Source organism: Pinus tabuliformis, chromosome 9, assembly GCF_031772625.1.
Source record: "Pinus tabuliformis cultivar Carrire ecotype Pingquan chromosome 9, CPIR1, whole genome shotgun sequence".
Taxonomy (NCBI): domain Eukaryota; kingdom Viridiplantae; phylum Streptophyta; class Pinopsida; order Pinales; family Pinaceae; genus Pinus; species Pinus tabuliformis.
The window spans coordinates 1,357,070,946-1,357,096,293 of record NC_142307.1 but is presented as its reverse complement, the minus strand read 5'-3'; the positions used below and the strand labels follow the sequence as shown (position 1 = coordinate 1,357,096,293).

General features: G+C 40.1%; 1 protein-coding gene across 4 annotated transcripts in view; it reads left to right on the top strand.

Moving 5' to 3' along the window:
- The window catches only part of LOC149153543 (uncharacterized), a 387,251-nt gene that overhangs the window by 209,068 nt on the left and 152,835 nt on the right, over positions 1 to 25,348 (top strand). For all 4 annotated transcript variants that reach the window (XR_016262915.1, XM_089440848.1, XM_089440849.1 and 1 more), the window contains one exon: positions 23,696 to 23,823. Coding sequence is in view for 3 of the 4 variants with exons in the window: in XM_089440848.1 (XP_089296974.1) it covers positions 23,696 to 23,823 (128 nt within the window). In the remaining variant the exon portion in view is untranslated. The remainder of the gene's footprint in view (positions 1 to 23,695; positions 23,824 to 25,348) is intronic.

The following is a 25,348-nucleotide window of genomic DNA, read 5'->3' as shown; positions in this document are numbered from 1 at the left end:
TGGAATCTCTGATAATCTTCTTCGCTTTGACTTTACCCATGGTGTACTTGTTCTTTGTAGCAACTGGTGCATTTGATGAAGGCTCAGGGATTTCACTGTTCACGTAATCCAACACTTCTTGATCTTCCAATGTCAAATCAAGAGATCTTTTCTATCCGTGATAGTCAGACTTTTCACAGAGCTTGTCTTCAGCCGGAAAGTGGGATGAGGAACCGATTGAGCCTTTGACCTTGCCCAATTGTCTTCGGTGATTGCTCTTTCACTCTTTCTTGGGCTTTGTCTTCACCTAAGCTCTGATACCATGAAAATTTTAGGTATGTTCTATGCTTAAGAGTAGTTTACTTCAATTTCTTAAGTAGCCCAATATGAATGTCCAGTTTAGCAATCACATTAGCATGATAGTAAAATGCAGATAGAACATAAACATAAATAGTAGAAGACAAGCCAAGACAAGAGGACACAAGATGTGGCACCAGCCAGGGACAAACCCCAATGTGGGGAAACCCTTTATCAAATCTTCTTTAGTCTTCAATAGTTCAACAGAGAGAGATAGTACAAAAATACAAATCTGAGATTTTATGACAACAGTAGTAAAGCCTTGACCAGAGAGGTCAATGCTGGTCAAACAGGATTGAATCTTTCATCCAAGTGGCATCAATAGGATGCTCATCAAACTGAGCCAAACATAGTCAAATATTGACCCAATATATCTCCCAGAACGCTGTTGTCTTCTAGCTGCACTAGCTGTCACTGCTTCATGAGTTAGGGCATCAACCTTCAGTCCTCATCCTTCACACAATCAACAATACAGGCCTTCAAAGGTTGCGGTGCTCCATCTACCACTGCCACGCTTTCAAATCTGACTTGTGCAACCCTTAGAACAATCTTTGCTGCTGGCTATGGCCTATGGCCTAACCAAGCAACAAGTTAGGCCTACACATAGCACCCAACAACCTTCAATTGGCAACGTTGATAGCTCTACAATCTTGACCCTTGAACAACAACACGGCTTCCAGTCTTATCCTAAGAAATCACCCTAAACAGACTTGATTTGACCTTCTCTTTGAGGCTACACCAGACCTTGGTTCATGCACTAGATGAACCTTATTAAACGCTGTCAATTCCCACACTGTCTAGGCTCCTTCTTGCTGCGGATTAAAGGTCTTTATTTGTTGCAGCTAGGTCTCTCTTGTGACTGCAAATTAGAGCCTTCCTTTTGACTGTGGCTAGGGCTCTCTAGACTGCAGCTAGGGCTCTCTTGTGACAGCCGCTATGGCTTCTTTGTGACTGTGGATTTAGGGCCTCTTTGGGTAGCGGATTAGGGCATCTTTGGATAACAAATTAGGGCCTTCCTTAAGTGCGTATTAAGGGCTCCTTTGATCTGCAGCTAGGGCACCTTTGGACTACAGATAGGAGCCTCTCTTCACTGCAACTTGATTTCCTTTATGACAACGACTAGGCTTCCTCCTTGATTGCCTATGGATGTCTCCCTTGACTGTGACCAGACCTCCTTACAAGACTGCTTTTAGGGATCTTTATGACTCCGGCTAGGGCATGACCTGTTCTCTAGAATTGTGGCTAGATCTCCTTCCTTTGGGACTGTGGCTAGGGCTCTCCCTCTAGACCTCTCTTTCCAGCAAACCCAAACGAGTGGAGAGAGATCACAAGATATGTGTGTCACAAATGACTTGAGATCTTCTCTATTTATAATGCAGCGTTGAGGTTGAGCTGGGGTTATTTGCTTGCTGGCCGACCTTGACAAATTGTCAAATAATACAAATAAATTCATATCTCCATAAATACATGTCGGAATTGGATGATCTTTAGATGAATCCTACACCTCTCGGAGAGAGGAATCCAAGAAAAATATCAATTGCCATAAATAAGATGACCCACATGGAGTTTGGCCCTAGAACTTCTATATGATTGATGTTATATGGTTCAATCCATGTTTTTATGTTTTTGATATCTAACTCATTATTCTACATGCTTTTGTTGACATATATGCATCAAAATATATCAAAATATATATTATATAAAAAGTCGCACTCGATTCACTCCCAAACTGGGAGCTTTTGAAAATGTTGCTCCCCACTCCCGCTTCCACTCCCGCTCCCCGCTTCCGGTCCTGCTCCCAAATAACCCTGATTCAAACATACATCTCAACAAATGGGCGAGGGTGCATATGATTGGCTCGGGGAGAAGAGATCAACTGGCACATATCGACTACACTAGTGGTTGTTGGGGTTGCTGGCTGCTTGTTGAAGACAAATCTAGGAGAAAATTTATCCTATGTGATCACCCATTGGTGGTGGGTAACTGGAGCAACAAAACAAAATGACTTTATAGGATGTTTCTGAGAATATGCAACATTGGTAGAAGATGTTCAAGCACACACGACGTCTAATGAATACAACAATATTAAGTATAGGAACAAGCCCAAGACACATCAGAATCATGATCTAATGCGCAAGAAAGGGAAGTTGTCCATTCCCTTGTTTGATGGATCAACCAATTGCTCAACAAGGGCTTGAGTGCAAAAATTGGACACCTACTTTGTACTTAATCCCATGTTGGAAGCAGACACTATCCAATTTTCCACATTACATTTGGAAGGGGAGGCATATGAATGGTGGTACCATGGATTGGTTACCTTGGGACATGCAAACATCACCTCTTACGTAGACTTTAGATAGAGGTTGATAGATTGATTTGATAAAAAAGATCCGGATATAAATTTTAGAGCACTGGCTCAATGAGGGAGTGCGTAGGCTTAATGGGGAGTGAGTAGGCATGAAGAGGGAGTGAGTAAGCATGAAGGAGGAGTGAACTCGCACAAGCTAGTTAACTCCTGCAACTCACTTAACTCAACCTAACCAACTCATGAACCCGACTTGTGAGCCCAATTGGGCCTCAACTCGTGGGCCTTAGACTTGGCATCTTCACTTAGCCACTTTAGTGAGCTAACTCAACTTCCAACTCGGCCTAAGTCATGAGCTAACTGAGCCTCCAACTCGGCCTAAGTCATGAGCTGACTCGGCATAACTCAGAGAGACTGGAGACACGTAAAAGCATGTCTTCTAAAAAATAGGGAGTTGTCTTATTCACCTTTTTTGAGTAGATAATTGATTTTCACGAGGAAAAATCAATATTTTCCACTCAAAAGGGGGTACCAAGGTAAAGTGGGTACGATGAGTATGAAAAACGAGTACCTACATGCCATATGAAATTTCCTAGTACCACATTTTTATTTGTTACATGAATTTATTTAAAAATTCCCGTTTTGCGGCAAATTTTTAATTATTGAGAAAAATCCTAGAAAAACCTACTGCAATTCCGCAAGACTCAAGATAATGCCTAGCATGGTAATATACATTGACTCTAGACTTATAAAATACCTTTGGGGCCTAGTTATTAAGATGCACTCCAATTTTGGAGGATGTGAGTGAAAAACTTAATCAATTATTGATTGCTAAAAAACAAAAATAATTATAATTAAATGAGAAAAACACTTTGGAGCAACTTCCTTGGTAACCAGGTCCCCATGGGCTAAGACCTTTACATAAGTTCGTGATTCTAGTAACATTTTTTACAATTCCCCCATGGGTTACGAAAATTGCATAGAGAAAGAAAATAGAAGAAGAGAGAAGAAGAAAGGGCAAAGTTGCCCTCCAGGAATTTTGGACTTGAAATTTTGACTAGTGCCTTGTCCAACTTTTTTATTTCTCTTCCTTTATTTGCTAGGTACATCTAGCAGGTAACATTTGGCTTCACATGGGGATGTGTGCTTGATCTTTAGGAAAGCATGCATGAACTCTAGAATGTGCAACGATCACAAATATCTCCCCACAAGAAATATTAGTATTAGATGCACCCTATAAAATTATCAACATCCTACCAATTGAAATAAATAAATAACATGCCATAATGAAAATGCTGAAATGAAAAACAAGAAATGGTTATGAATACATTATAGAAGGATGCCCCTTGGACATCAGTTCTTCTCGGTGAAGAATAACTTGAGTAATTGCCCATTCACAAGCTGATTCATTGGCTCACCTTCCAATTGGCTGAGGTGATAAGAATTTGGTCCAGCCATATCTCGGATGATATAAGGTCTTGCCCAAAAGCTATCAAATTTACCATTTTTCCCAGATTTTTCTCTTCTCTTGTCCCAAAGTAGCACCATGTCACCTCTCTGAAAAGATCTAGGCCTAGAAGACTTATGAAATATTCTTTTGAGCTTTTCTGGATTTCTACGCCTGTGATTGAAGGCCTTCCTTCTGACTTCATCCAATTCTATAATCTGATTTAATCTGTTTTGTACTGCATCTTTATTTGATGTGAAACCTTGGAAAAGTTGATACACTGAAATTTTTAGGTGCACTAGCAAGGTGATGTCCAAACCATATACCAACTCAAAAGGGCTCTTTCTAGTGGCACTTTTCTTCATTATTTTATTCGCCCATAGTGCATACTTGATCTTGCTATCCCATGAATTTTTATTATACCCTACTATTTTTTTAATGATAGTTATCAAATTCTTGTTACTAGACTTTGCAAGTCCATTTCCTTGGGGATAATAGTTTGATGAATGGGATAGGATATTGCATTACTTGAAACAAAAGGAGAAAAATTCTGTTGAACTAAAGACCTTGGTATTATTAGTTGTAATTTTGGAAGGAACACCAAATCTCGTTATGATTTTGTCTTCTATAAAATCCATCACAACATTTTTAGTGGCCCACTTGGTTGGAATGTTAATTTTTCTTAGGGCTATGTTGTTGTTTACTTTGGATAATTGCATTACATCTTTTACACATTGAATTCATCCCACAACATCATAACATCATTAGCTATTATGTAGAAAGAACAATAAAAATGCAACAGAACATAAAGAAACAACAAAAGATTTTGCATGCACAAATAAAGACAAACCTAGAATTCAATCGTTATTCTTCTATTAGAGATTCATCAATTGTTTAACTGAAATACAAAGTACATCCATAGAAAGATACATCATCACATCAAGGGCCACCCTAGGCCATATGAACTGCTGTCACTGGGACACCCTGGGCCATGCCATCCACTAGGCATTGCTAACCATCGACCCATGCTAATTGTGTCACTGGGCCATGTGGGCCATACCATCGTGGCCTCTTTGTGCCATACCAATCGTGGGCTCCCTGGGCCATACCAATTGTTGAATTGTGGTAGCATCGGATGTGCTCTAGCCATGAAAATTGGTGGAGAGGCTAAGGTACATAAGATCTCCAAGACCTAGAAATGGTTTGGGGAAATTCCACCCGGTTGGAGAGATATTAAAATAATTAATATTTTTAATGGGGTTCCTAAGTCTAAACTTAGGAAAATTAAAATATTAATGGGTATTAATATAAAACTGGGTGAGAATGTTCTAAATGACATGGATCAAGCCAAATTTAATCTTAGCCATTGATTAGGGACTTAATCTCGGCCGTTGAAGACTCAACAGGAAAAGTATAAGAGGAGGCTTGAGGGTTAGTTGGAGATACACCAAATTGATCAGTTAGTTCGATTTTCTGGAGCAGGGTTTGTTAAGAGAATTGAACCAGTGATCTGTTGTAGCGAGGGGCAGTTCGTCACCAGGCTGAGAATACATAGCAGAAAGGCAAAGATAGTGCCAAAGAGATAGCACAGAGCTTGGAGAGGTTGACACAGAGGCAGCTAGGAGCTACGCAAAGTTTGAAGAGGCCAGCGTGGGTGACGCAGAGGGTCTGAGAGCTGACGCAGAGGCTTCAGTAGCTGATGCAGGGCCAAGAGGTAGTGCCGGAAGAATTTTTGTGGGGCAGACTGAGTGCTGGTGAGCCGGGAAGGTGACATAGTCCCTGCAAAGTGACACAAAGCAACAGAGAAGCTTGGAGCAACTTTCGCTGTCCAGCTAAGGAGTTGCCATTGTTGTTGTGGGATCGTTCATCCGGTGTTAGATCAACTAGAATATCTGTCTCCGAGGAGAGGTACTATTGCCGAGGGCATTCTTTGTTGGGTGAGCCATTTCTAGCACCCTAGATGTATTCAGAATCTACATAATAATAAAAGTTAAAACCCTCATATCTGTTGCACCAGTTTTCCCGCATTGGATTTTTCCGGGGATGATTGTCCAAAATTAACGGTTTCCCTTATGTGTTTGTCTCAGTTATTTCAATTGCTGATTTGTATATGAGTTAAGGCTGCATTTGTGTTTATTTCAGTATTTATATTTATAAATAACTTGTTAATGGAATGAACAAGTAGGAGAAATTAAACCAGATAATGTAGTAGGGATTTATAACGTGTCAGACTCAGAAATTTCAACACCAACCGTGGGATCTCTGGCCCATACCAATCATGGGCTCTTGTGCCATACTAACCGTGGGCTCTCTGGGTCATACTAACCATGGGCTCTCGGACCATAGCTACTGTCCATTCATACCACAGAGGAACAATGATGCCATCCATAGAGAGGATCAATGTGTGTGTTAATTCCAACCATATTATAGAGAAACATAGTGTATCTATTCCAACCATATAACTCAAATGAAATGTGGAGATACCATATGCAGAGGTACCATGCCAATACCATCGCAAGGAACCATGCCAATACCATTGCAGGGGATAATGCAGAAAGACTATGTATATATCTCAGAGAAAATATATTATGAATCATCGAAATCACCGTTGTGCCGAGACCAACATATACATAAGTACCGAGACCAATCTATATACAAGTGCTGAGACCAATCCATATACAACATAGTCAAGATCAATATATACAACAACCATAACATACAAAGATTCGATCATGAGACTAGCCATACGTTATTACAATGAGATGCAAAATTATTGCCATAACAGTGACCATAGAGATGTGATCATGAGACAGTGAGCAAGGTCACAGTGAGATAGAGATCAAGCCAACAAGTGCGAGTACAGTGAGCCGCAGTGAGACAAAGCCATAAGCCAATGCAAGACAATACTAAATACTAATGCGAGACCTGTGCCATATATTTACCAAGAGCGAGACTCCTCAGATCATATGCGAGATCATAAGTGAAACTTGTGCCAAGCGAGAGTATAATCGAGACCTGTGCCAGGGAGCAAGATGCGAACCTCAGATGAACTTCTATTTCAAGATTGATGGAGGAACCTTCTCACATGTTCATAGTTTAATCCACAAGTGAAAGGGTGCGACCTTTAGGGTTGGCCGACCGGATGAGGCTGACTTCAATTTAACCTTGGAGGGAATTGTAAATTTGAATTTCACATTAATATTTTAAATATGTATTTTTGAAATCCTCTTATGGTTAATTGCTCAAATAATTCTTTTGACTAATTAAAACTCTTCTTTCAACCAATATAATTCCTCATGGATCACAAGGGTTTGCTTTTGGGGACTTAGGGTTTCGAAGTTGCAGTGGAATCTGTTGGTCAAAGTCGCAGAAGAATTTGCTGGGTAGAAGAATTTGCTGGAGGTTGAAATTGAAGTAGTTGCTAAGGAATTGCTACAAGGAAAGCTCGTCAAGGGACTTGGTCTTGGAGGGTCTTGGTCAAGGGTCATAGGTCTTGGAATTCGTCAATTGAAGATTCTATAAGATAAGAAGAATTCTTGTGGGTTTTCCTCTCAAGTGGAGAGCTTTGGCTCTGATTGATCACCTATATCTTGTGTCCTTTTGTCTCATTGTTCTTTATGGTTTGGTAGTTGTTTGATGAAAAGAACACAATAATAATTAAGGTGAAGAAGAATCTAATCAAGATAGGCAAAAATACATCACAAGCAGTTATCAAAGTAAGAGAAATCATATAATTTCGCTGCCCCTACATTTCTCAACAGGCAGCTGATCCAGGGCCCAAAGGAGGTTTTGTCTCTTCCCGAGAGACATGCAAGGGCATGTGTCATCTTTTAGCCCTCGTTGATGGAGTATTGACATGATCTTAAATCATTTGGAGACCCATTTGGAGCCCACAGAGCCCAAGATGGGGTTTGGAGATGTTTGGCGGCATTTGAAGGGTGTCCTTGTTTTATTCATCATGTTTGAAGCCCTCTCTTTCATCATAGCACTTTGAGGACACATCTTGGCCTTCCAATGGCCCTTCCTACTCTGTTTTGCATTATTTCGGCCCTCTTGGGATGGCTTATCATTCACTTTAGTTGCTATTTGGTGGGCTTGTCACCAAAGACATGTTATTTTACACATTAAAATATTATTAGGGGCTTAATTAGGCTAAATCGAACTTGAGGAGCTTCATATAAATAAGAGAGGCCTCATTTTGTATTGGATCATCATCACTTGAACTTGGATATCTCTTCTTGAGAATTTCACACTTCTTTCTTGATTCTCTATTGGAGATCTCTTGATGCATTTCAATATTTTTGGAGCTGAAATTTTGTTCTCTTGGAGCCATCTTCTTGATCTTGGATTGGATATATCTCTTGTTGTCTTGTAGGTAATCTTGTTAAGGATTTTTACATTAAAAATGTCTAATGTGTGGAAATTTTGTAACTAGCTCTTTTTCTTGTGCCCTAATTATTGAATATCATTGTAGAGGATTGTTAGATAGATGAATGTTCCTAGTGGAGTAGAACTTGTTTTCTTTCCATGAAAATCCATAAATCTTGGGTGGGTCAATGCTAGAGAGTGCTTGCTAGGGCATCATTTTCTAGCCTCCTTGAAGACAATTTTGGCCAAATTTCGAATCACATAGACTCCATAGCCAAGGACAAGGCAATAATCCAAGCCAATTTGGTGATCACCTTTTTTTTCTTTTCCTTTTCTCCCCTTTCTAAATTTTGGCCCTAAATCTAGACAACCTACTAGGGCTTGGTGCGAATTGCATTAGAGAAGAGCTATTGCAAAACCACTTGGACAACCTTTATGCTGATGTTCCTTCTAGCTCTCCTGCAAATTTGAGACAATTCCCATGGTTGGATTGTGAGAAAACTCAAGCCCTACCTGCAATCCTGAAAATTACCTTGAACATCTTGATGAGGAGTCTTCTTAAGGGCCTTTGCATATAAAAATCAATGGAAGTTTATGATTTTGACCCTTTCATTGTCCTACCCTGACCTAGTGTACACCTAGGAGGTCTACCTCCCACTATAGGTCATAAACCCTAGGTCTTATGTGGACCCAATCTAGGTCTCTCAATTTTAGCAACACCTATATTGGAAACAATTGGATTTTTCTAAGAGCTTATTGAGAGGTCCTATATCATCTTGAAAATCTTGGTTCTAGATATACCTAACCTCATTGTATCTTTGTAAATCCCTAGATCTTGATTTCTCGCTCCTTTGGTCTTTCTTGGCGAGCCATTAAGCTTCGTTGAATCAAGTGTGCTTCATATTGAGCTTCTCCTTTGAATAAGCCTCGGAAATCATTGCATATCTCGTCATTGATCCTATCATCCTAAATGATTTCCTCAATACCGAGACTCTTCCCACGGTGAAAGTAAAGAGCAGGGGACACTGATTGCGGTGATAGTGGGTCTTTGTCCCATTGTTGTCCATAAGTCTAGTAGTTGTCCCATAGGTACCCGTCCTAGGACCCCTGTTAGACTGTGTGGTAACAATTTCATTTTTTGCTATGATGATGGTGTTGAGAAACAGAAGAAGAAGAAGTGATGAAGATGATGATGGAAAGAAAACTAGGGTAGACCAAACACCCTGATGGAAATATGTTAGAAGGTTTGAAGGAGGAAAAGGGGGTGGAACCACTAAATTTATATGCCCCAATTGCAAATCTACTTACACAAGTTCATACACTCGTGCCAGAAAGCATATGTGGGAAAAGGCCATGGGATGGAAATAAACAAATAGGAATCAAAACTTGTGCAAATGTGCCAACACAACAGAGAGCCAAATATATAAGGGAAGAGGAGGAACCACAATATTGATAAAACAATTCAAAGGGTGGACATCACACCACTAGCACACATAGAGCAAGAACTCCATCGACTTCCACCCATGGTAGTAGATTTGCAGCCACTAGCGTAGACATCCCTTTAAGGTGTAGAACAATATCAAAATTCCTTGATCATGGTTGTAGGGATGATGTGGATGCAAGAATTTTTTGGTTTTTCTTTGCATGTGGCATAACAATCAATGTTCTTCACTCACCTTATTGGCATGAAATAGTTGCCGCCATAAATGATGCCCCTAAAGGATACAAGAGCCTTGGGTATGACAAAGCTAGAACCATGGGACTTGATCGGGAAAAATCCAAAATAAAAAATTCTTTGGGTGAATTCACAATTACTTGGAATGAATATGGGGTATCCATTGTATCTAATGGTTGGACAAATGTAAAAGGAAAGCCATTGATATGTGTTCTTAGTGTGTTTGCAACAGGTGCAGTCTTTCTTTCATCTCATGACTACTCAAATAAGTTCAAGACTGACATCAACATTGCAGAACCATTAATTCAAACAATTGAAAGTGTTGGGCCATACAATGTCATCCAAGTCATTACTAATAATGCTTTTAATTGTAAGGCAGCAGGAGCAATCATTGGGGATAGATACCCTAACATATTTTGGTCTGGGTGTTTGGTTCACACAATGAAGCTCTTGATGCATGACATTATTAAGATAAAGGAACATGAATACAAATGGGTTAGTTCATTTTACAAGAAAGGCAAGTACATGGTAAGATTTATTACCAATCATAGTAATGCCCATGGCTTTTTCCACGGTCACTCAAGGTTGGAGCTATTGAAGATTGCAAAGACTAGATTTACTAGCTATTACCTCACCTTCAGGTGCCTTTTGAAGGTAAGAGAGGCATTGACTAGCATGGTATCAAGTGAATCATGGTAGGTATTCTGACAGGGAAGATTTTCAAGAGGTGGAGGGCATCGTTCTTGATGGTCAGTTTTGAGCAAGTGTGAAGTATGTTTTGCAGTTCACCAAGCCCATTTATAGCATGATTTGTTTTGTAGATGCAAATGCATTGGTGATTGGGGAGCTGTATGAGAAGATGGATGCTAGGGCAAATCAAAGATATTGTTCAACTGAAAGATGCCATCTTGTATGAACATATTCACAAACGTGTGGTTAAAAGGTGGGATAATCTTGGTTTTCCACTCCATGCCTTGGCATATTTCCTTATGCCAAAATACCACTCTCCATCTTGGTTGGCCAAACCTGCACTTGGGGGTGGGGTTAGGATAAAACCCCATACAGATCCAGAGGTACAAAATGGGTACATGCTAGCATTAGACAAGCTGGTCCTTGATAGGGAGGAGTGTGCTAGATTGCGTGGAGAATTAAGCAAATACTTCAGTCAAACTGGAATGTTTGGTTCTTTGCATGCAATCGATGATAGAGATAGATTGGATCCTGTTGAATGGTGAAACATGTATGGCTTTGGGTGAGCTTTGCCAAATTGGCAGTTAAAGCGCTTTTACAGGTGGTTAATATTTCTTCTGCGGAGAGGTGTTGGAGCATCCATACCTACATCCACAATGTCAAAATAAAATGCCTCAATGAAATCCAGGCAAAATGCTTGCTTTAAGTACACTACAACTTGAGCTTGCTGACACATTATTGTAAGTGGGCTTGATTTTATAGAGCATATATCACTTGGGACAGCAATCCAGAGGAGAATAATTTGGAGGATGCAGCCTTACATTTAGAACAGTTGGAAGCAAAACTTTTAGACGATGAGGATGAAGCAACAACAACAACATCAACAACAATGTCACCCCCATCCACTAGCAATGCTCAAGTTGCACCAACTTTTCCGCCACCTCCATCTGCAACATTACATGGACGTCACGTGCCTTCTGGTTTTGGACGTGGTTGTCAGACTATGCAGGAGGAGACTCCCATTGTTCATAGATCACGAGAAAAGAAATTAGAAGTTTCTTGTGGAAAGAAGAAATTTTAGTAGATAGTAGATTTACTTATCTTTTCTAGTTTCTAGTACTTTTAATAACAATTGACTCTTTCATATTTATTGTGGTATGTTTTGTAAACAATATATGACAATTTAAGTCCGAAGTTTGAAGTAGACAATTATAACTCATTGGTAATGAATTATGAATATGATGCTTTATGAAATGTTTCATTTCATGTTTCATATTCTTTGTTATTGTTTGGTAATGGTTACAGGTACAACTTTAGTGATGACAAATGTTATATATTGAATTTTGGAACTTTGAAACTTTAAGGTTGATGAGAATTGAGATGTTGTAACTTGTGGACTTGTGGTTGATGAAGATTATAACAACTAGATGATTGATATTATATGGTTTAATCCATGTTTTTATGTTTTTTATAACTAATTCATCATTCTACATGCTTTTATTGACATATATACATCAAAATATGTAAAAATATATATTGTATGAAAAACACTCCTGACATGGAAGCTTCTGAAAATTGTCGCTCCTACTCCTGCTTCCAAGCAGCCTTGGTTTCTCTTCCTTTATTTGCTAGGTACATTTCGCAGGTAACAGGGCCCACTATCACCGTGGCCCAAATCCCCACTCTTTAAGGTCAACTACCTCCTTAAAGGCTATGGGAGCATTCCTGTTGAATACTTCACCTAACCAAATGAGGTCTAGTGCCTTAGATGGGGTCTATGGATGGAGGAGTTAACTGTTTGTTGTGTTGATATTTCTAGAGCACAAGCTAGAAATACTTTTTTTCCCACATATAACTACTTCCAATGATCTGTTAGCATTAATTTCACATAGTATACATTCAATGTCATTAAGCAATTATACAGAAGAAAATATCAACCAATAAACATTTAAAGAGCAGTAGAAAATAACCATGATACAATGAGACAAGAGACAAAGAAATTAGGCCTGAGGCCAAGGGGAAAACCCACAAGGGGAAAAACCAGAAAAGTCTTTCCTTATGAGAGAGAGAGAGAGTTCAATTCATCAATACATCTAGAAAAACCAAAAACATAATATCTGACCAGAAAAACAAGTGCCAAGTCTCCTAAGATTTCCGACCCCCTTTTTCTTTCTTTTATTCGCTGGAACAGAGCTCATCATGAGATCGATTGATATGTCAAATGAGGAGAGATGGTCTCCTTTATATAGGAGATGGTCTCCTATGGTACCTCATAGGGGGCCAACTGACTTGAACAAGGAGGCCAACTTGAATAATTTAGGAGGCAAAAGTCAAAATTCAAAATTTTCAATTTCTTCATGATGAAAATACCAACCATGGCTACTATATTTTCAACACACCCTCTTAGCCAGGGAGTTACTTTTCATTCTCTCTCTCAAGATCAATCTCCCTGAGCAATTCATAGGTCTCTCAGCCCACAGCCTAAGGGAGAGATCACATGTACAAGTCTCTCTCTCTATCAAGATCAATCTCCCCAACCAATCATAGGCTTCCCGACCCACAACCTAAGGGAGAGATCACAAGTCTCATCATAAGGAAAGATAGCGTCAGCCATGTCCCATCAATTAATATCATTCATGAGGCCATACTCATATGCACAGTGTCCATCTCCCCGACCACAAACAAGGTCTCTCGAGTCTTAACCCATAGCCTGAGGGAGGAATCATATGCACAGGGTAGATCTCCTCGACCATAAACAACGTCTCTTGGCTCACAACCTAAGGGAGGAATCATATGCACAGGGTACATCTCCCCTACCATAAACAACGTCTCTTGGCTCACAACCTAAGGGAGGAATCCCTATCTCAATCCATGACCGCAAACAAGGTCTCTTGGCCCACAACTTAAGTGAGAGAACTTGAAATCAATTTCCCCGACCAATCCATAGGTCTTTTGCCACACAACCTAAGGGAGAGATCACAAACTCAATGCCTCAAACCAAGCTCCCTGACCACACTCGCTGCCCTCTCGGTCAACTTACCTAAGGGAGTGACAATCTTCCTGACTAATCCATAGGTCTCTCGGCACACATCCTATGTCGATTTAGGGTAGCATCGAATGTGCGCTAGCCGTGAAAATTGGTGGAGAGGCTAAAGCACATGAGATCTCCAAGACTCTGAAATGGTTTGGGCAGATTCTACCCGGTTTGGGAGATATTAAAATAATTAATATCTTTAATGGAGTTCCTAAGTCTAAACTTAGGAAAAATAAAAATATTAATGGGTATTAATATAAAACTGGGTGAGAAGCTTCTAAATAACATGGTGTCAGAGCGTGGTTACAGATCACAGGAGAGCTGAAGGCACCCACTGAATCAGTGGTGTTGGAGAGGGTTTCATGGGGTAGATTTTCTGAATATTTGCTTCCGAATAGAGATGTATTACTGCCGCTTATTTTTATCTGTCAGGTGAGCCAGTTTGGCATCCAGTTGTACTCAAGGATAGACTGCATAATAAATAACTCTTTAGAATTGTTGCACCGATTTTCCCAAGTTGGGTTTTTCCGGGGACGAGATGTCCAAAAATAACGATGTCACTTGTGTGTTTGTTATTTCTTTCAGCGATTGATCTATAGATGGTTGAGACTGTATTGTGTTTATTTCGTTGTTATATGTTTAAATAACTTGTTTGTAATTAACAAGTAGGAGAAATAAACCAGAAGAATACAGATAAAATTTCTAACGGTTAGACTTAGAAATTTCAACATGGTATCGAGCGTGGTTACAGATCACAGGAGAGCTGAAGGCATGAGCTGAATTAGAGCATTTGCAGCAGAAACAGTTGTCCCAAGTGACAAAAGTTGTTCGTTGTAGAAAGCAACAAGAGAAGGGTTGACGCAGAGGGACTGCGTCATTAGACTGAGCCAGAGAAAGGCTGAGAAGGGTAGAAAAGGCTCACGTAGAGCCACGCAGAGGCCAGGAAGGTTGACATAGTTGGCAAGGGGAGCATTTCGGCCAGTGCCGGGATTGTGCAGAGCCTAGAGGCTCAGTCCTTCAATCGCTGGGGTTTAGGAAGCTGTGGGCAATTTGCGAGTTGTGAAGCTGGTGGGGTGCTGTGGTCAGAACAGTACCTAATGAGCAAAACCAAGGTGGAGGGAGTTGCTACCGAGGCAAATTTCTAGCCAAGGTATCTGGATCAGTGTTGCAGGTGCACAGGAGATCGGAGAGGTGCGACTTGACGGTTGGTAGGCGGATTTCTAGGAGGGAATCGAGACTCAGAGGGAGTCTAGTAGAGAACTTCCAGATGGGAAGTAGTGACTCAGAGGGAGTCGAAGAAAGAACTTCCGGAGGGAAGTAGAGACTCAGAGGTGTTGAAAGGAAGAGCAGAGAGATGGCCATGAATGGACTGAGGGATCAGGACAGGCTGGACGGGGCATCCAACTTTGTGGTCTAGAAGGCCAGGATCCTGTCCATTCTAGATAGACATCGCATCAAGTCCTTCGCCTTGAGAACAGTGGCTATCCCAGTTGACCCGACTGATAATGAGAAGTACGAGGATGGCAATTCGTATTTTGAGTCAAACTTGCAGTGCATCTGGGTGTGAGCACAATTGGTCTGTCTTTGAGAGGATTCACACAAAGAAGAGAAACCGTTTGGATAAAAAACGGTTAAATGATCTAGTTTATGTCCAATACAACCTTCGGCTCAGACGAAACCATTTGCTGAACAAAAGACCTGATTCAGATCCCATTGTGTTGGAAGACATTGATCCAACATCAGATTGGGTAGTGGAGAGTTGTCCATCAGAGTTTGATCCTGGTGAGGATCTTGATTTAGATTTAGATTTCGAGACATCAGTTGAACTTGAACATGCTGTTCAACTTCAGCCTGTTCAGTTGAATGCAGATCCCAATCCACCAGCCTCAGTCTCACAACCAGCAAGGACTCCAGTTGTAGGTGCTTCCTCTGCTCAACCACGACAGAAGCGCAGCCGCATATCTACTCTATCTCAGCTTGCATCTGCTACAGTTGCACAGCCTGCTAGTGGTACCACTTCTACAGTTGCAGTTGGAGATGATGATGATAAGGAGGAGCCATGGGGCCCCCTGTCTGACTTTGATGATGATGATCCAGAGATTGATCGACATGATCTTGGCTCCTCTGGCAGTAGCTACTAGCCAGTAGTACTAGTATTGGAGTCTGGTCACCGTCACAGTTTACTTTTGTTGTAGAGGCCATTTCTAGCCTCCTTGGTTATGTGTTTTTTGTTTTGAGTCTTTGATCATGTATGACAGTTGACTATGTATTGCCATTGGGTACCATTTTGATATAATGGATTGGTTCATGAGCCTACTTTGATCATTTGTTGTCTTCCATCTATATTATAATGCTGTGTGTTTGGAAACATGAATGAAAATCTTTAAAATTATGTTTTTTTATGAAAAAAATAAATATTTAATGTATTTTTTACAACGACCGAGTCATTGAAATCGAGCCGGCTGAGTCATTACCGTTTCGGAGTCGATCCTCGGCCGAGTCGGAGTCGGAGTCGGAGTTTTAAAACTATGGGCGAAACGCATCATCCTTGATGGGGTCAGGATCATGTGGTCCAACATATTGCCGAGAAGGAGACGACAAAGGAAATGTGGGACACCTTGAAGACGTTGTACCAACATACTTCCATGCAGAGGAAGATGTTACTTGACAATTAGCTGCGTTCATACTAGATGCAGAAGGGGGAGCAGATAGATCACTTCTTTGGTTGGTTAAAGGTGATCTGGGACCAACCGACTTCCATAGGGACCACGCCGGATTAGGAGTTGATGGTGAGGACCGCACTAAACACAATCTCCGAGGAGTGGGAGACATTTGTCCAGAGCATACTGCGCAGGGAGAATCTTCCAGATTGGGAAGAATTGTGGGTGGCTCTTCGCCAAGAAGAGATCAAACGGCTGAGCAAGATGGGAAGTAGCAGCAAAGGAGTCTGGATCAAGAAGGAAGAGGAAGAGGATGCAGCTCAAGCATCTGCGGGGAAGCATGAGAAGAGGAAGAAAAAGGACCTCTCCAAGGTTAAGTGCTTCAATTGTGGGGAACTGGGTCATTATGCGAACCAGTGTCCAAGGAAGAAGAATAAGGGAGAGGCGTCTGACTCGAAGGCAACGCCAGTGAAGGTGGAAAAGGAGGTAGAGGAGGATGATGATTGTGCCATGAGTGCTCATGTACCTCTAGAGAGGAGGTAGGGAGACATCAAGCTGTAGTCAGGAAGACTACAGGCGATGAGGGGCAAGATCCTTGAGTCACCCAAACTCTTGGATTATACCTTGCTACGGGAGCCCCGAGGAGAGAGTAGCAAGACTGGCAGATGTGGATGAAGCAGTAGAGAGTGCTACAGTGCATGAGTTCGGGCAGCGCAGAGCTAGCAGGTTGCAGCAGTGCGAGATGTAGGGAGTTGTTGCAGCAACACATAGGCAGTAGAGGGAGCACTTGTTAGTGGCAGAGAGAGCTTCAACATCGAGAGTGTTTCTAGCCTGACAGGGATGTCAGAAGTTGGGTGGATCAGTTACTTACTTCTTAGTAACTGAGTTGCAGTGCAGTAGCAGTTGGCAGTAGCACGATGCAGCATGATGAGAGGGGGTTGTAGTGCAAATGCAGTGTTGGAAGAAAGGACCAGCAGCAACATGGATGCAGAGGGAGCTGCTGTACGGATGCAGCAGTGGCAGTGGCAGAGCCATGGGCAGCAGTATAGGATGCAGCAGTGCAGAGGATGTTGGGCGGGGAGGCCTAGCATCAGCACAGGTACCGATGTCATATAATCAGAGTGATGCTTAGTATGGAGTATTACTAGAGCACAATCCTCACTAAGAGGGAGTGTTGATTTGGGGTAGCATCAGATGTGCTCTAGCAAAGAAAATTGGTGGAGAGGCTAAAGCACATGAAATCTCCAAGACCCATAAATGGTTTGAGCAGATTCTACCTGGTTTGGGAGATATTAAAGTAATTAATATTTTTAATGGAGTTCCTAAGTCTAAACTTAGGAAAAGTAAAATATTAATGGGTATTAATATAAAACTAGGTTAGAAGGTTCCAAAAGATATGGATCAAGCCAAATCTAATCTTAGCCGTTGATTAGAGATGTATTCTCGACCATTGAAGGACCAACATGAGAAGTATAAGAGGAGGCTTGAAGGTCAGTTGGAGAACACACCAGAGTGATCAGTCATTCGATTTTCTAGATCGGGGTTGCTAAGAAAAGTCGAATCAGTGATTAGTTTGCAGCAAGGGGCAGTGAGTACCGGACATAGAGGTAGAGATAGTGCCGAGGGACCAACGCAGAGGTAGAGAGACAGAGGTAGAAGCCAGAGCAGGCAACGTAGAGGCTAGCTGAGATAGCACAGAGCCAGAAGGTCCTGCGTCATCCACGCAGAGGGTAGCAGGAGTGACACAAAAGGTCGTAGAGGCTGCGTAGTGCCTCAGAGGGCTGACGCAGTGCCTCAGAGTGCTGACGCAGAGGCCAGGAGGGCTGATGCAGTGCTTCAGTTGTGCTGGAGAGGGTTTCGTGGGGCAGATTTTCTAAATATCTGCTTCCGAATAGAGATGTATTACTACCGGTTATTTTCTCTATTGGGTGAGCCAGTTTGGCACCCAGTTGTACTCAAGGATAAACTGCATAATAAATAAACCCTCAAAATTATTGCACCGGTTTTCCCAAGTTGGGTTTTTGAGGGACGAGTTGTCCAAAAATAACGGTGTCACTTGTGTGTTTGCTGTTTCTTTCAGCTGTTGATTTGTAGATAGTTGACACTATATTGTGTTTATTTCGATGTTTAGATGTTTAAATAACTTGTTTGTAATTAATAAGTCGAAGAAATAAACCAGAAGAATACAGATAAAATTTCTAACGGTTAGACTTAGAAATTTCAACATCCTAAGGAACACTGTCAATCATATGATGTTGTACAATTAGTGCTCCCTCTCTTTGAGAGAGGGGTTCTCAACAACTCCAAGCTTCCCATAGAATCTGACATCAACATTCCGCTCAACAACAGAAAAGTAGCCATGGTGGATTTCAACACTTGTTCAATCATTCCAACAGACAACAAAAGGCTGAACAACTAGCGATTCATTCAGCTTCAGCCGTGGCTTCTCTCAGAAACAAACATCAACAACTTTCTCATCAAGAGAAAAGTGTTCTACGTCGAATCCAACTCAAAAACAACATCCAGATATTCATTCAACTTTTGTCGGGGCTTCTTACAGAAGAAAGCATCAACAACCATGGTCAAATCCAATAAACAACAAGTGTCTTCTCACAGAAACAAACACCAATAACCATGGTCGAATCTAGCAGACAACAAGTGTCTTCTCACAGAGGTTAACATCAACAACCATGCTCAACAAAAGAACAATATACCGTGGTCAAATCCAACACAAGATAAAATGGATCAACAAACAACTTCTGAAGCCAACTTGCTTCACAAACCAACGACATTTCCATCTTGAATCGTACTTAATGCACTAGAAACATCTGTGTCATTTAGACCAACACAACACCCAGAAGTGCTTTTTCTTCCTTTTAATACATTCAGTCCAAATAGAGTCAACAATTTCATTCATTAGGTGGTTCAACAATCCAATCAAAGAATCAACCAAGTCAACAACAAAGCCGAATACAACAGTGTGACTTAGCCATTTTACCTAGTGCGAGTTGCCGGAAGAGTCATGTTTTAGTTCCCAGTTTCCAGATCAGTGTCTTGGAGGCAGAGCGAGTGGGTTTTAGAGGCAGAGGGAGGATAGATGACTTGCCTGGAGGTGATCCCGAGGTACGATTTCTCTTCAGCTAGATCTGTGCATGTCAGAAGGAAGTGAAAATTCTAGACAAGGGTGCGAGTGGCTAGGAGGGGCTAGAACAGTTGCGGAGGGAGACAAGGGTGTCTTCCAGATTATTTTTCCAGTAGAAGATTGTTGGAGCTTTTGCCAGATTAGCAAGCAGATCATTGTACTCTTGAATTTGCTGAAGATAATACTAAAAGCCTCATCTGTTGCACTGGTTTTCCCTTTGGGGTTTTTCCAAGGACTTTTGTCAAAAATAACAGTGTTATATTTTTGTGTGTGTGCATCTATTTCTCAGTTCCATATTTATTTTCCGCAACGTTTAATTTTTAAGAATGCAATATTGAATTTATCCCTATTTGCTGAATAATAATTCAGAAGACATGTAAACTGCTACCAGCTAGAAGATAAATCTCCAGTTTATTGCATTCAAGGAATTTTCACAGATCTAGGGCTGTGGAGGCTGGGAGATGTTAGATAGGCCTTTTAAGATTATTCGAAGGCTTATTACCCACAACAAGATGCAATTTCTAGCAAGTTGGGAATTGATTTCTTGAGGTCAAGAGATCAAATTTCAGCCCATTTTTCAAAGAATTTATCTTTTAGCATATTAAAATCACTAATGCTATTATTCAACAAACTAGAAAATCATCTAGATGCATCACCACCTAGTGCAAGCACAAAACATTTCATCGCTACATCTACATGTTCTACTTTCAATTTTGGCATGTTTCTAGTAAACAATTCATGCAGATTTTGCATGGTCTGTGAATGATCTCCCCGTAGTTTGTCTATAGAATCTGGGAGAGCATGGGTTTGACTAGCTATTTGTGAAACGTTAATTGGTTTATATAGATCAGTCAACCAAGGCAAAGCCACTGTTATTATTTAATGTGTTTTGGATTAAAGATTCTTGATGCTAGAAAAATTCTTTAAGCGAGAGTAATGCAAATAAAGATGCACATAAATTTTGTTCCCTAGATTTAGGTCGACCTTTCCTACATTGATAAAAAAATTTAGGTTCTGAAATGAATACTAACTCATCTTAGTTCGAGGACCTTGTAGTGTACCTCTTGTTTTGATTGGGTTCTGATGAAGTTCCCTCAGACGGAGTTGCTAGATGAGCCTCTGCAGGTTAGTCCATAAAGAAATAATCTCATCAAAGTACATGACAATAATTAAAATCTTACTAAAGTGAATTCTTGTCGTATATGATCAGGTTGAATGACCTTCTCCCCAACATTGGTGTTAAAAAAATGTTACTAATCCGATTAGCAGGGTTGCTAAGGTCCTGACAACCTGCTAGATGGGCAGACACAAAGCAGGGGCCCACTTTCACCTCAGCCCAATCCCCCGTTGTTTAGGTCCACTGTCCAACAACCTCTTAAATGGCCAAGGGAGGAGTCCCTAAGATAACTCCAAATGATCCCAAACAAGAGTAGTGCCTTATACGGGTTCACTTGAAGTGGAGATGTTAATCTCTCAACTGCTTAGCTGTAAAAGACATGACTATGCAGCAGAAAATTAAATAGTGATTTTGTTAGCACCAAAACATAAAATATACGGCATGTGACCTATGAATTTTGGTCTACAGAAAATAATCTAATCAACTGTGCAATTAGTTTTCAATTTGGGGTAATGTTTAGAGAATTACAAGCCAAAACGGTTTGCTGCCCTATGAAGCAGACCAAAAGGTCTGCAGAAAATGCAGGGACAACAATCTATTTAGCCTATAACAACCACCCTACAAGTGCCTAAGCACTTCCATATTGTCTAGTGGTGGAGAGGTACGAGGGTTAATCTTGAGGCTTTTGGGGCCACCACTCAACCTAAAAGGACTGAAAAAAGGTAATTTTCAGCAAGCTGGAAATCACTTTTCAGAATTCTGGGTAAAACCCTATTGGGTAAATTCACCCAGAAATTTCCAGATTTAGATCTATGCTTTTAATGTGGTTGGAAAATATATAAAAATTTCCTCTAAACAAAAGAAAATGCAGAAATGAAGTGCAATAGAGTAAATGGAAGAGGTTTGGGGATAGAATACTCACTTGGATGGCATGCAACCTCTCTTTGTTGCAATTCTCGTCTTCTAAAGCCAATAAATCTTTAGATTTGTTTCACTTGTGTTGGCCTACATGCTTTTATTGTAGATTTCTTGAAACGGCTTGGGCTCAAATTATATTTTTGGCCATCCTTGTCTCGCATATATATGAAGCAGAAATTATTTCTCATTCATTATCATCATACTCTTCCATCATCATCTTGGACTTGTCTTTGCACTGGTCTTCTTGGAGTGATTTACTGAAGTTCATGAGTTCATGAGGAAACCCTACGAGAAGCTATGGAAGGGAAAGAGGATGTTTTGGTTTGGAGTTTACACTTGTGGCTAGGGTTTACTCTTGTGGAGGAGGAATTTGAGATGATCATATATCATATCATATTCAGTCATCTTGTATTAACTCTTTCATTGAGATGTGAGCGAGAGAGGAGTGTGCACTAGTCTTCTCTCTTTTGGTCTTCGTTTGCACTTGATCTCTCTCTCTCTCTCTCTCCCCCCTCTAGAGTCACTAGGGTTTCTTGGTCTTATTGGAGTTTCTTGGAGCATTTTGTAAATCTAGAGTTGGGTTATGTGTTGGAGTTGTGAGATTAGGGTTTTGTAATAAAAGCCTAGGGTATAATTGGTGGGAAAGGAGAAGATAAGAAAATGTCTTTTGTTGGAGGACTTGTTGGAGTGCTTTTATGTTGGAGCCCCTTCTGTGAGCTAGGATTTTCATTGTTTTCCCTAGCTATGGTTTTGAAGGGCTAGTGAGTTTGCACTAGCCTTGAGAGAGGGATATGGTATGTACTTGAACTTCATCTTGAGCATATTGATGAAGTTTTCTGCTGTCCAAAACTTGTGGAATGTCTAGAATTTTCAGCCATGTATGTTCTTCGTGTATTGATATTTGCAGCTTTATATGTCATGGTGATTTGACATAAGTAAAAGGGCAATTTGTTGAGTAAGTGGAAATCATAATCGAGGAATTGAAATGCTGTTTTGTTGCTTTTATATTTGCTGTTTTACTGCCGTTTTAACTGGTGTAAAGTGAATTTTCAGATCCGTTTTATATATGATAAGTTGCCCTAGAGGGCTGAAACTTATCAAGGTAGTTTGGTATTGTTTCTCTTTGGATTGCCTAGAATATTTGGCAGTTATAACGTGAAATATTGTACTTTATCTCCTGCTAGTTTATACTGTTTCATAACAGTCCTAAGGCTGAAAATTCACGTGGTTAAGAGCTTGGACATCTCTTGTGAAAGAGGTGAAATTTTTGGTTTTCATTGAAGTCTGGGAAAAGATGAAATGTATACAAACTTGAAGCGAAATTTGTAATAAGTATGGTAAACAACCATCACTGGATGATAGAAGTTGTTTCTATCAACTGTCAATATTTTTCCGAGAGGTTTACTGAAGTTCACTCTGGCACAAATCAATTGCATCAAACCATCTTCATGAAAATGAAATCAGTTGCTGTGATGGATTTTTATTAAAGTACTGATAAGTCTAGGAGCTTACACCTCAGATGCATATGTTTGTTGATGCTTGAATTCCAGTTATATGCAGTGCCAAGAAGCTTATCAGTCTTCATGCTTTGCATTCTTCCAGTGCCTTTCAGGGCATTGAATTGCATTATTTTGAGCAGACAAAATGTAGGCACCAAAATTAATTTTTATAACCTATACTTCAGGAACTCTCATTGAGTACATCAAATAAAAGAATAGACATTTTGTGTGGTCTTCCGTTAGCCTAGGCATTGTTGTCTTTTAAGTTTTGGTCTCCTTCCAAATGACACCATATTCCAACTTCTTTATAGAGGTCCTTGTATAAGCATCCTCCTTTCTATCTGGGAGGCTTTGTGTTTTCTTGGTTGCGGAGTAGATGTTTTTTTCTTATTTCAGTTTAGTCATTGACTAATAAAACAATGGCTGTTTCCTCATTAGCAATGATTTTTCTTTTCTTATGATGGGATAAATATTTGACAAAGCTTCTCAAAGCAATTGATGCAGTGTTTGAGGATGAACATGGAATACTATGGGTGGATGATAGCAAGGCAACAAATGTTGAGGCAACATATGCAGGACTCAAGGGATTGAAAGAGAGACATTCAGTTGTTCTTCTTGGAGGCATAGCAAAGGTGAAAATTACTACCGGATTCTAGTGAAAGTTATCTCCATTACATGTTTGCTTGCAAAAGGCTTTATATGTTCTTGCAGAATGGTGAATCGTGTTGAATACTGCTTTCAATTCAATGAGATTTCTGTGAGAAAAAGCAGGTTTAATTTATGTATGACTATTTATGTCAGGAATCTTAATATGTTAAAATTATTGGGCATTGTTTTTTGAGTTTTCATTATCATTTTCTAATGTGCTGGGCAGTAATGCTTGTAGAATGTAAATCAATACAGAAGATCATGTTGCTTTCTAGGATATGCAATATTTCCCAACCTATTAAAAAATATGCGGCAGAGAAAAATATTTTGACCTATTGAAAATTCCAAGGGAGAACTTGATATGATTATTTGCATTTTTGCGATGAACTTTGCACTATAGCTATGTTATCATTTTATGTTTGTTGTTTCTAATTGAGTAGAATATATTTTAGAAACCATGTTTGGTTTTGATAAGTAATTCTTTACAATCCGTTGACCACTGGAGTGGCACCTGATGATTATATGAAGACTCCATACCAAGGATGATCCAGAGGACACTTGTACCATCAGATATCATTAGTGAACAAAGTTTTTTGAACTCTACTTCTATTTTCTCACCATCTTTCTTGTATTCAGATTCCACACCCTGCGGGGAATTGTAATAAGTGATATTAGTAATGATGAGTTTTGAGTCTATAACAGGTCTAGGATGTTGGGACTCGATCCGCAAATGAGTACACCTTGGAGTGTTTTTTTTTATCTGGTTAATTATCCCTTCTTTTTGAGAGGCGGATAATTTTCTGGGTTTTTTCACTCACTTTTTACCCCAAAGCCGGGGTGACGGTTTGAAGGTTGAGCTCTTAACACATTTTAGTGTCTAGGGTCGATATATATTACCATACTAGATCACACAAAAAAATCGTGGAATTTGGTTAGGTTTAGGTAGTCATTTTTTAATTTTTTAGATTTTCCGCACTACGGAAATTGCTAATAAAATTGTATTTGTAATGTAATAAGTGATGTCTAGAGAAGTTGTATGGGGTATGAGTAATGAAATTTGCACCTCTCACCCTCAACTTTCTATTATGACACACTTTGAGGGGTTAAAAATGTGTTTTTAACTCTCAAAACCCACTTTTCCTAAGTTTAGTGGGAAATTTGGCAATTAATTAAGCCATAAATTAAATAAATGGAAAAAAATAACTATCCACACATGCTAAATGTTGTGAAAATGAGGAGGAAAATTACGGGGGAGTTAAAGTGAAGTCCCAAGGTGATGTGGACTCCTAAAATCAAGGAAAGGACATGTGCTCAAATAAAATCGAATTTTTGGCATTAAATGAGAAAGTTGCTTACTTGGAAATTCGAATTTGTGAAGTTAATGCACATTTGGAAGGATTTGGGAGAATATTTGGTGGATATTTTTGTGGGAAATTTTCCCCACATGAGTTATCACCCATATACACATATCATTTCATCATAAAATTCGAATTTGGCACATAAGGGAAG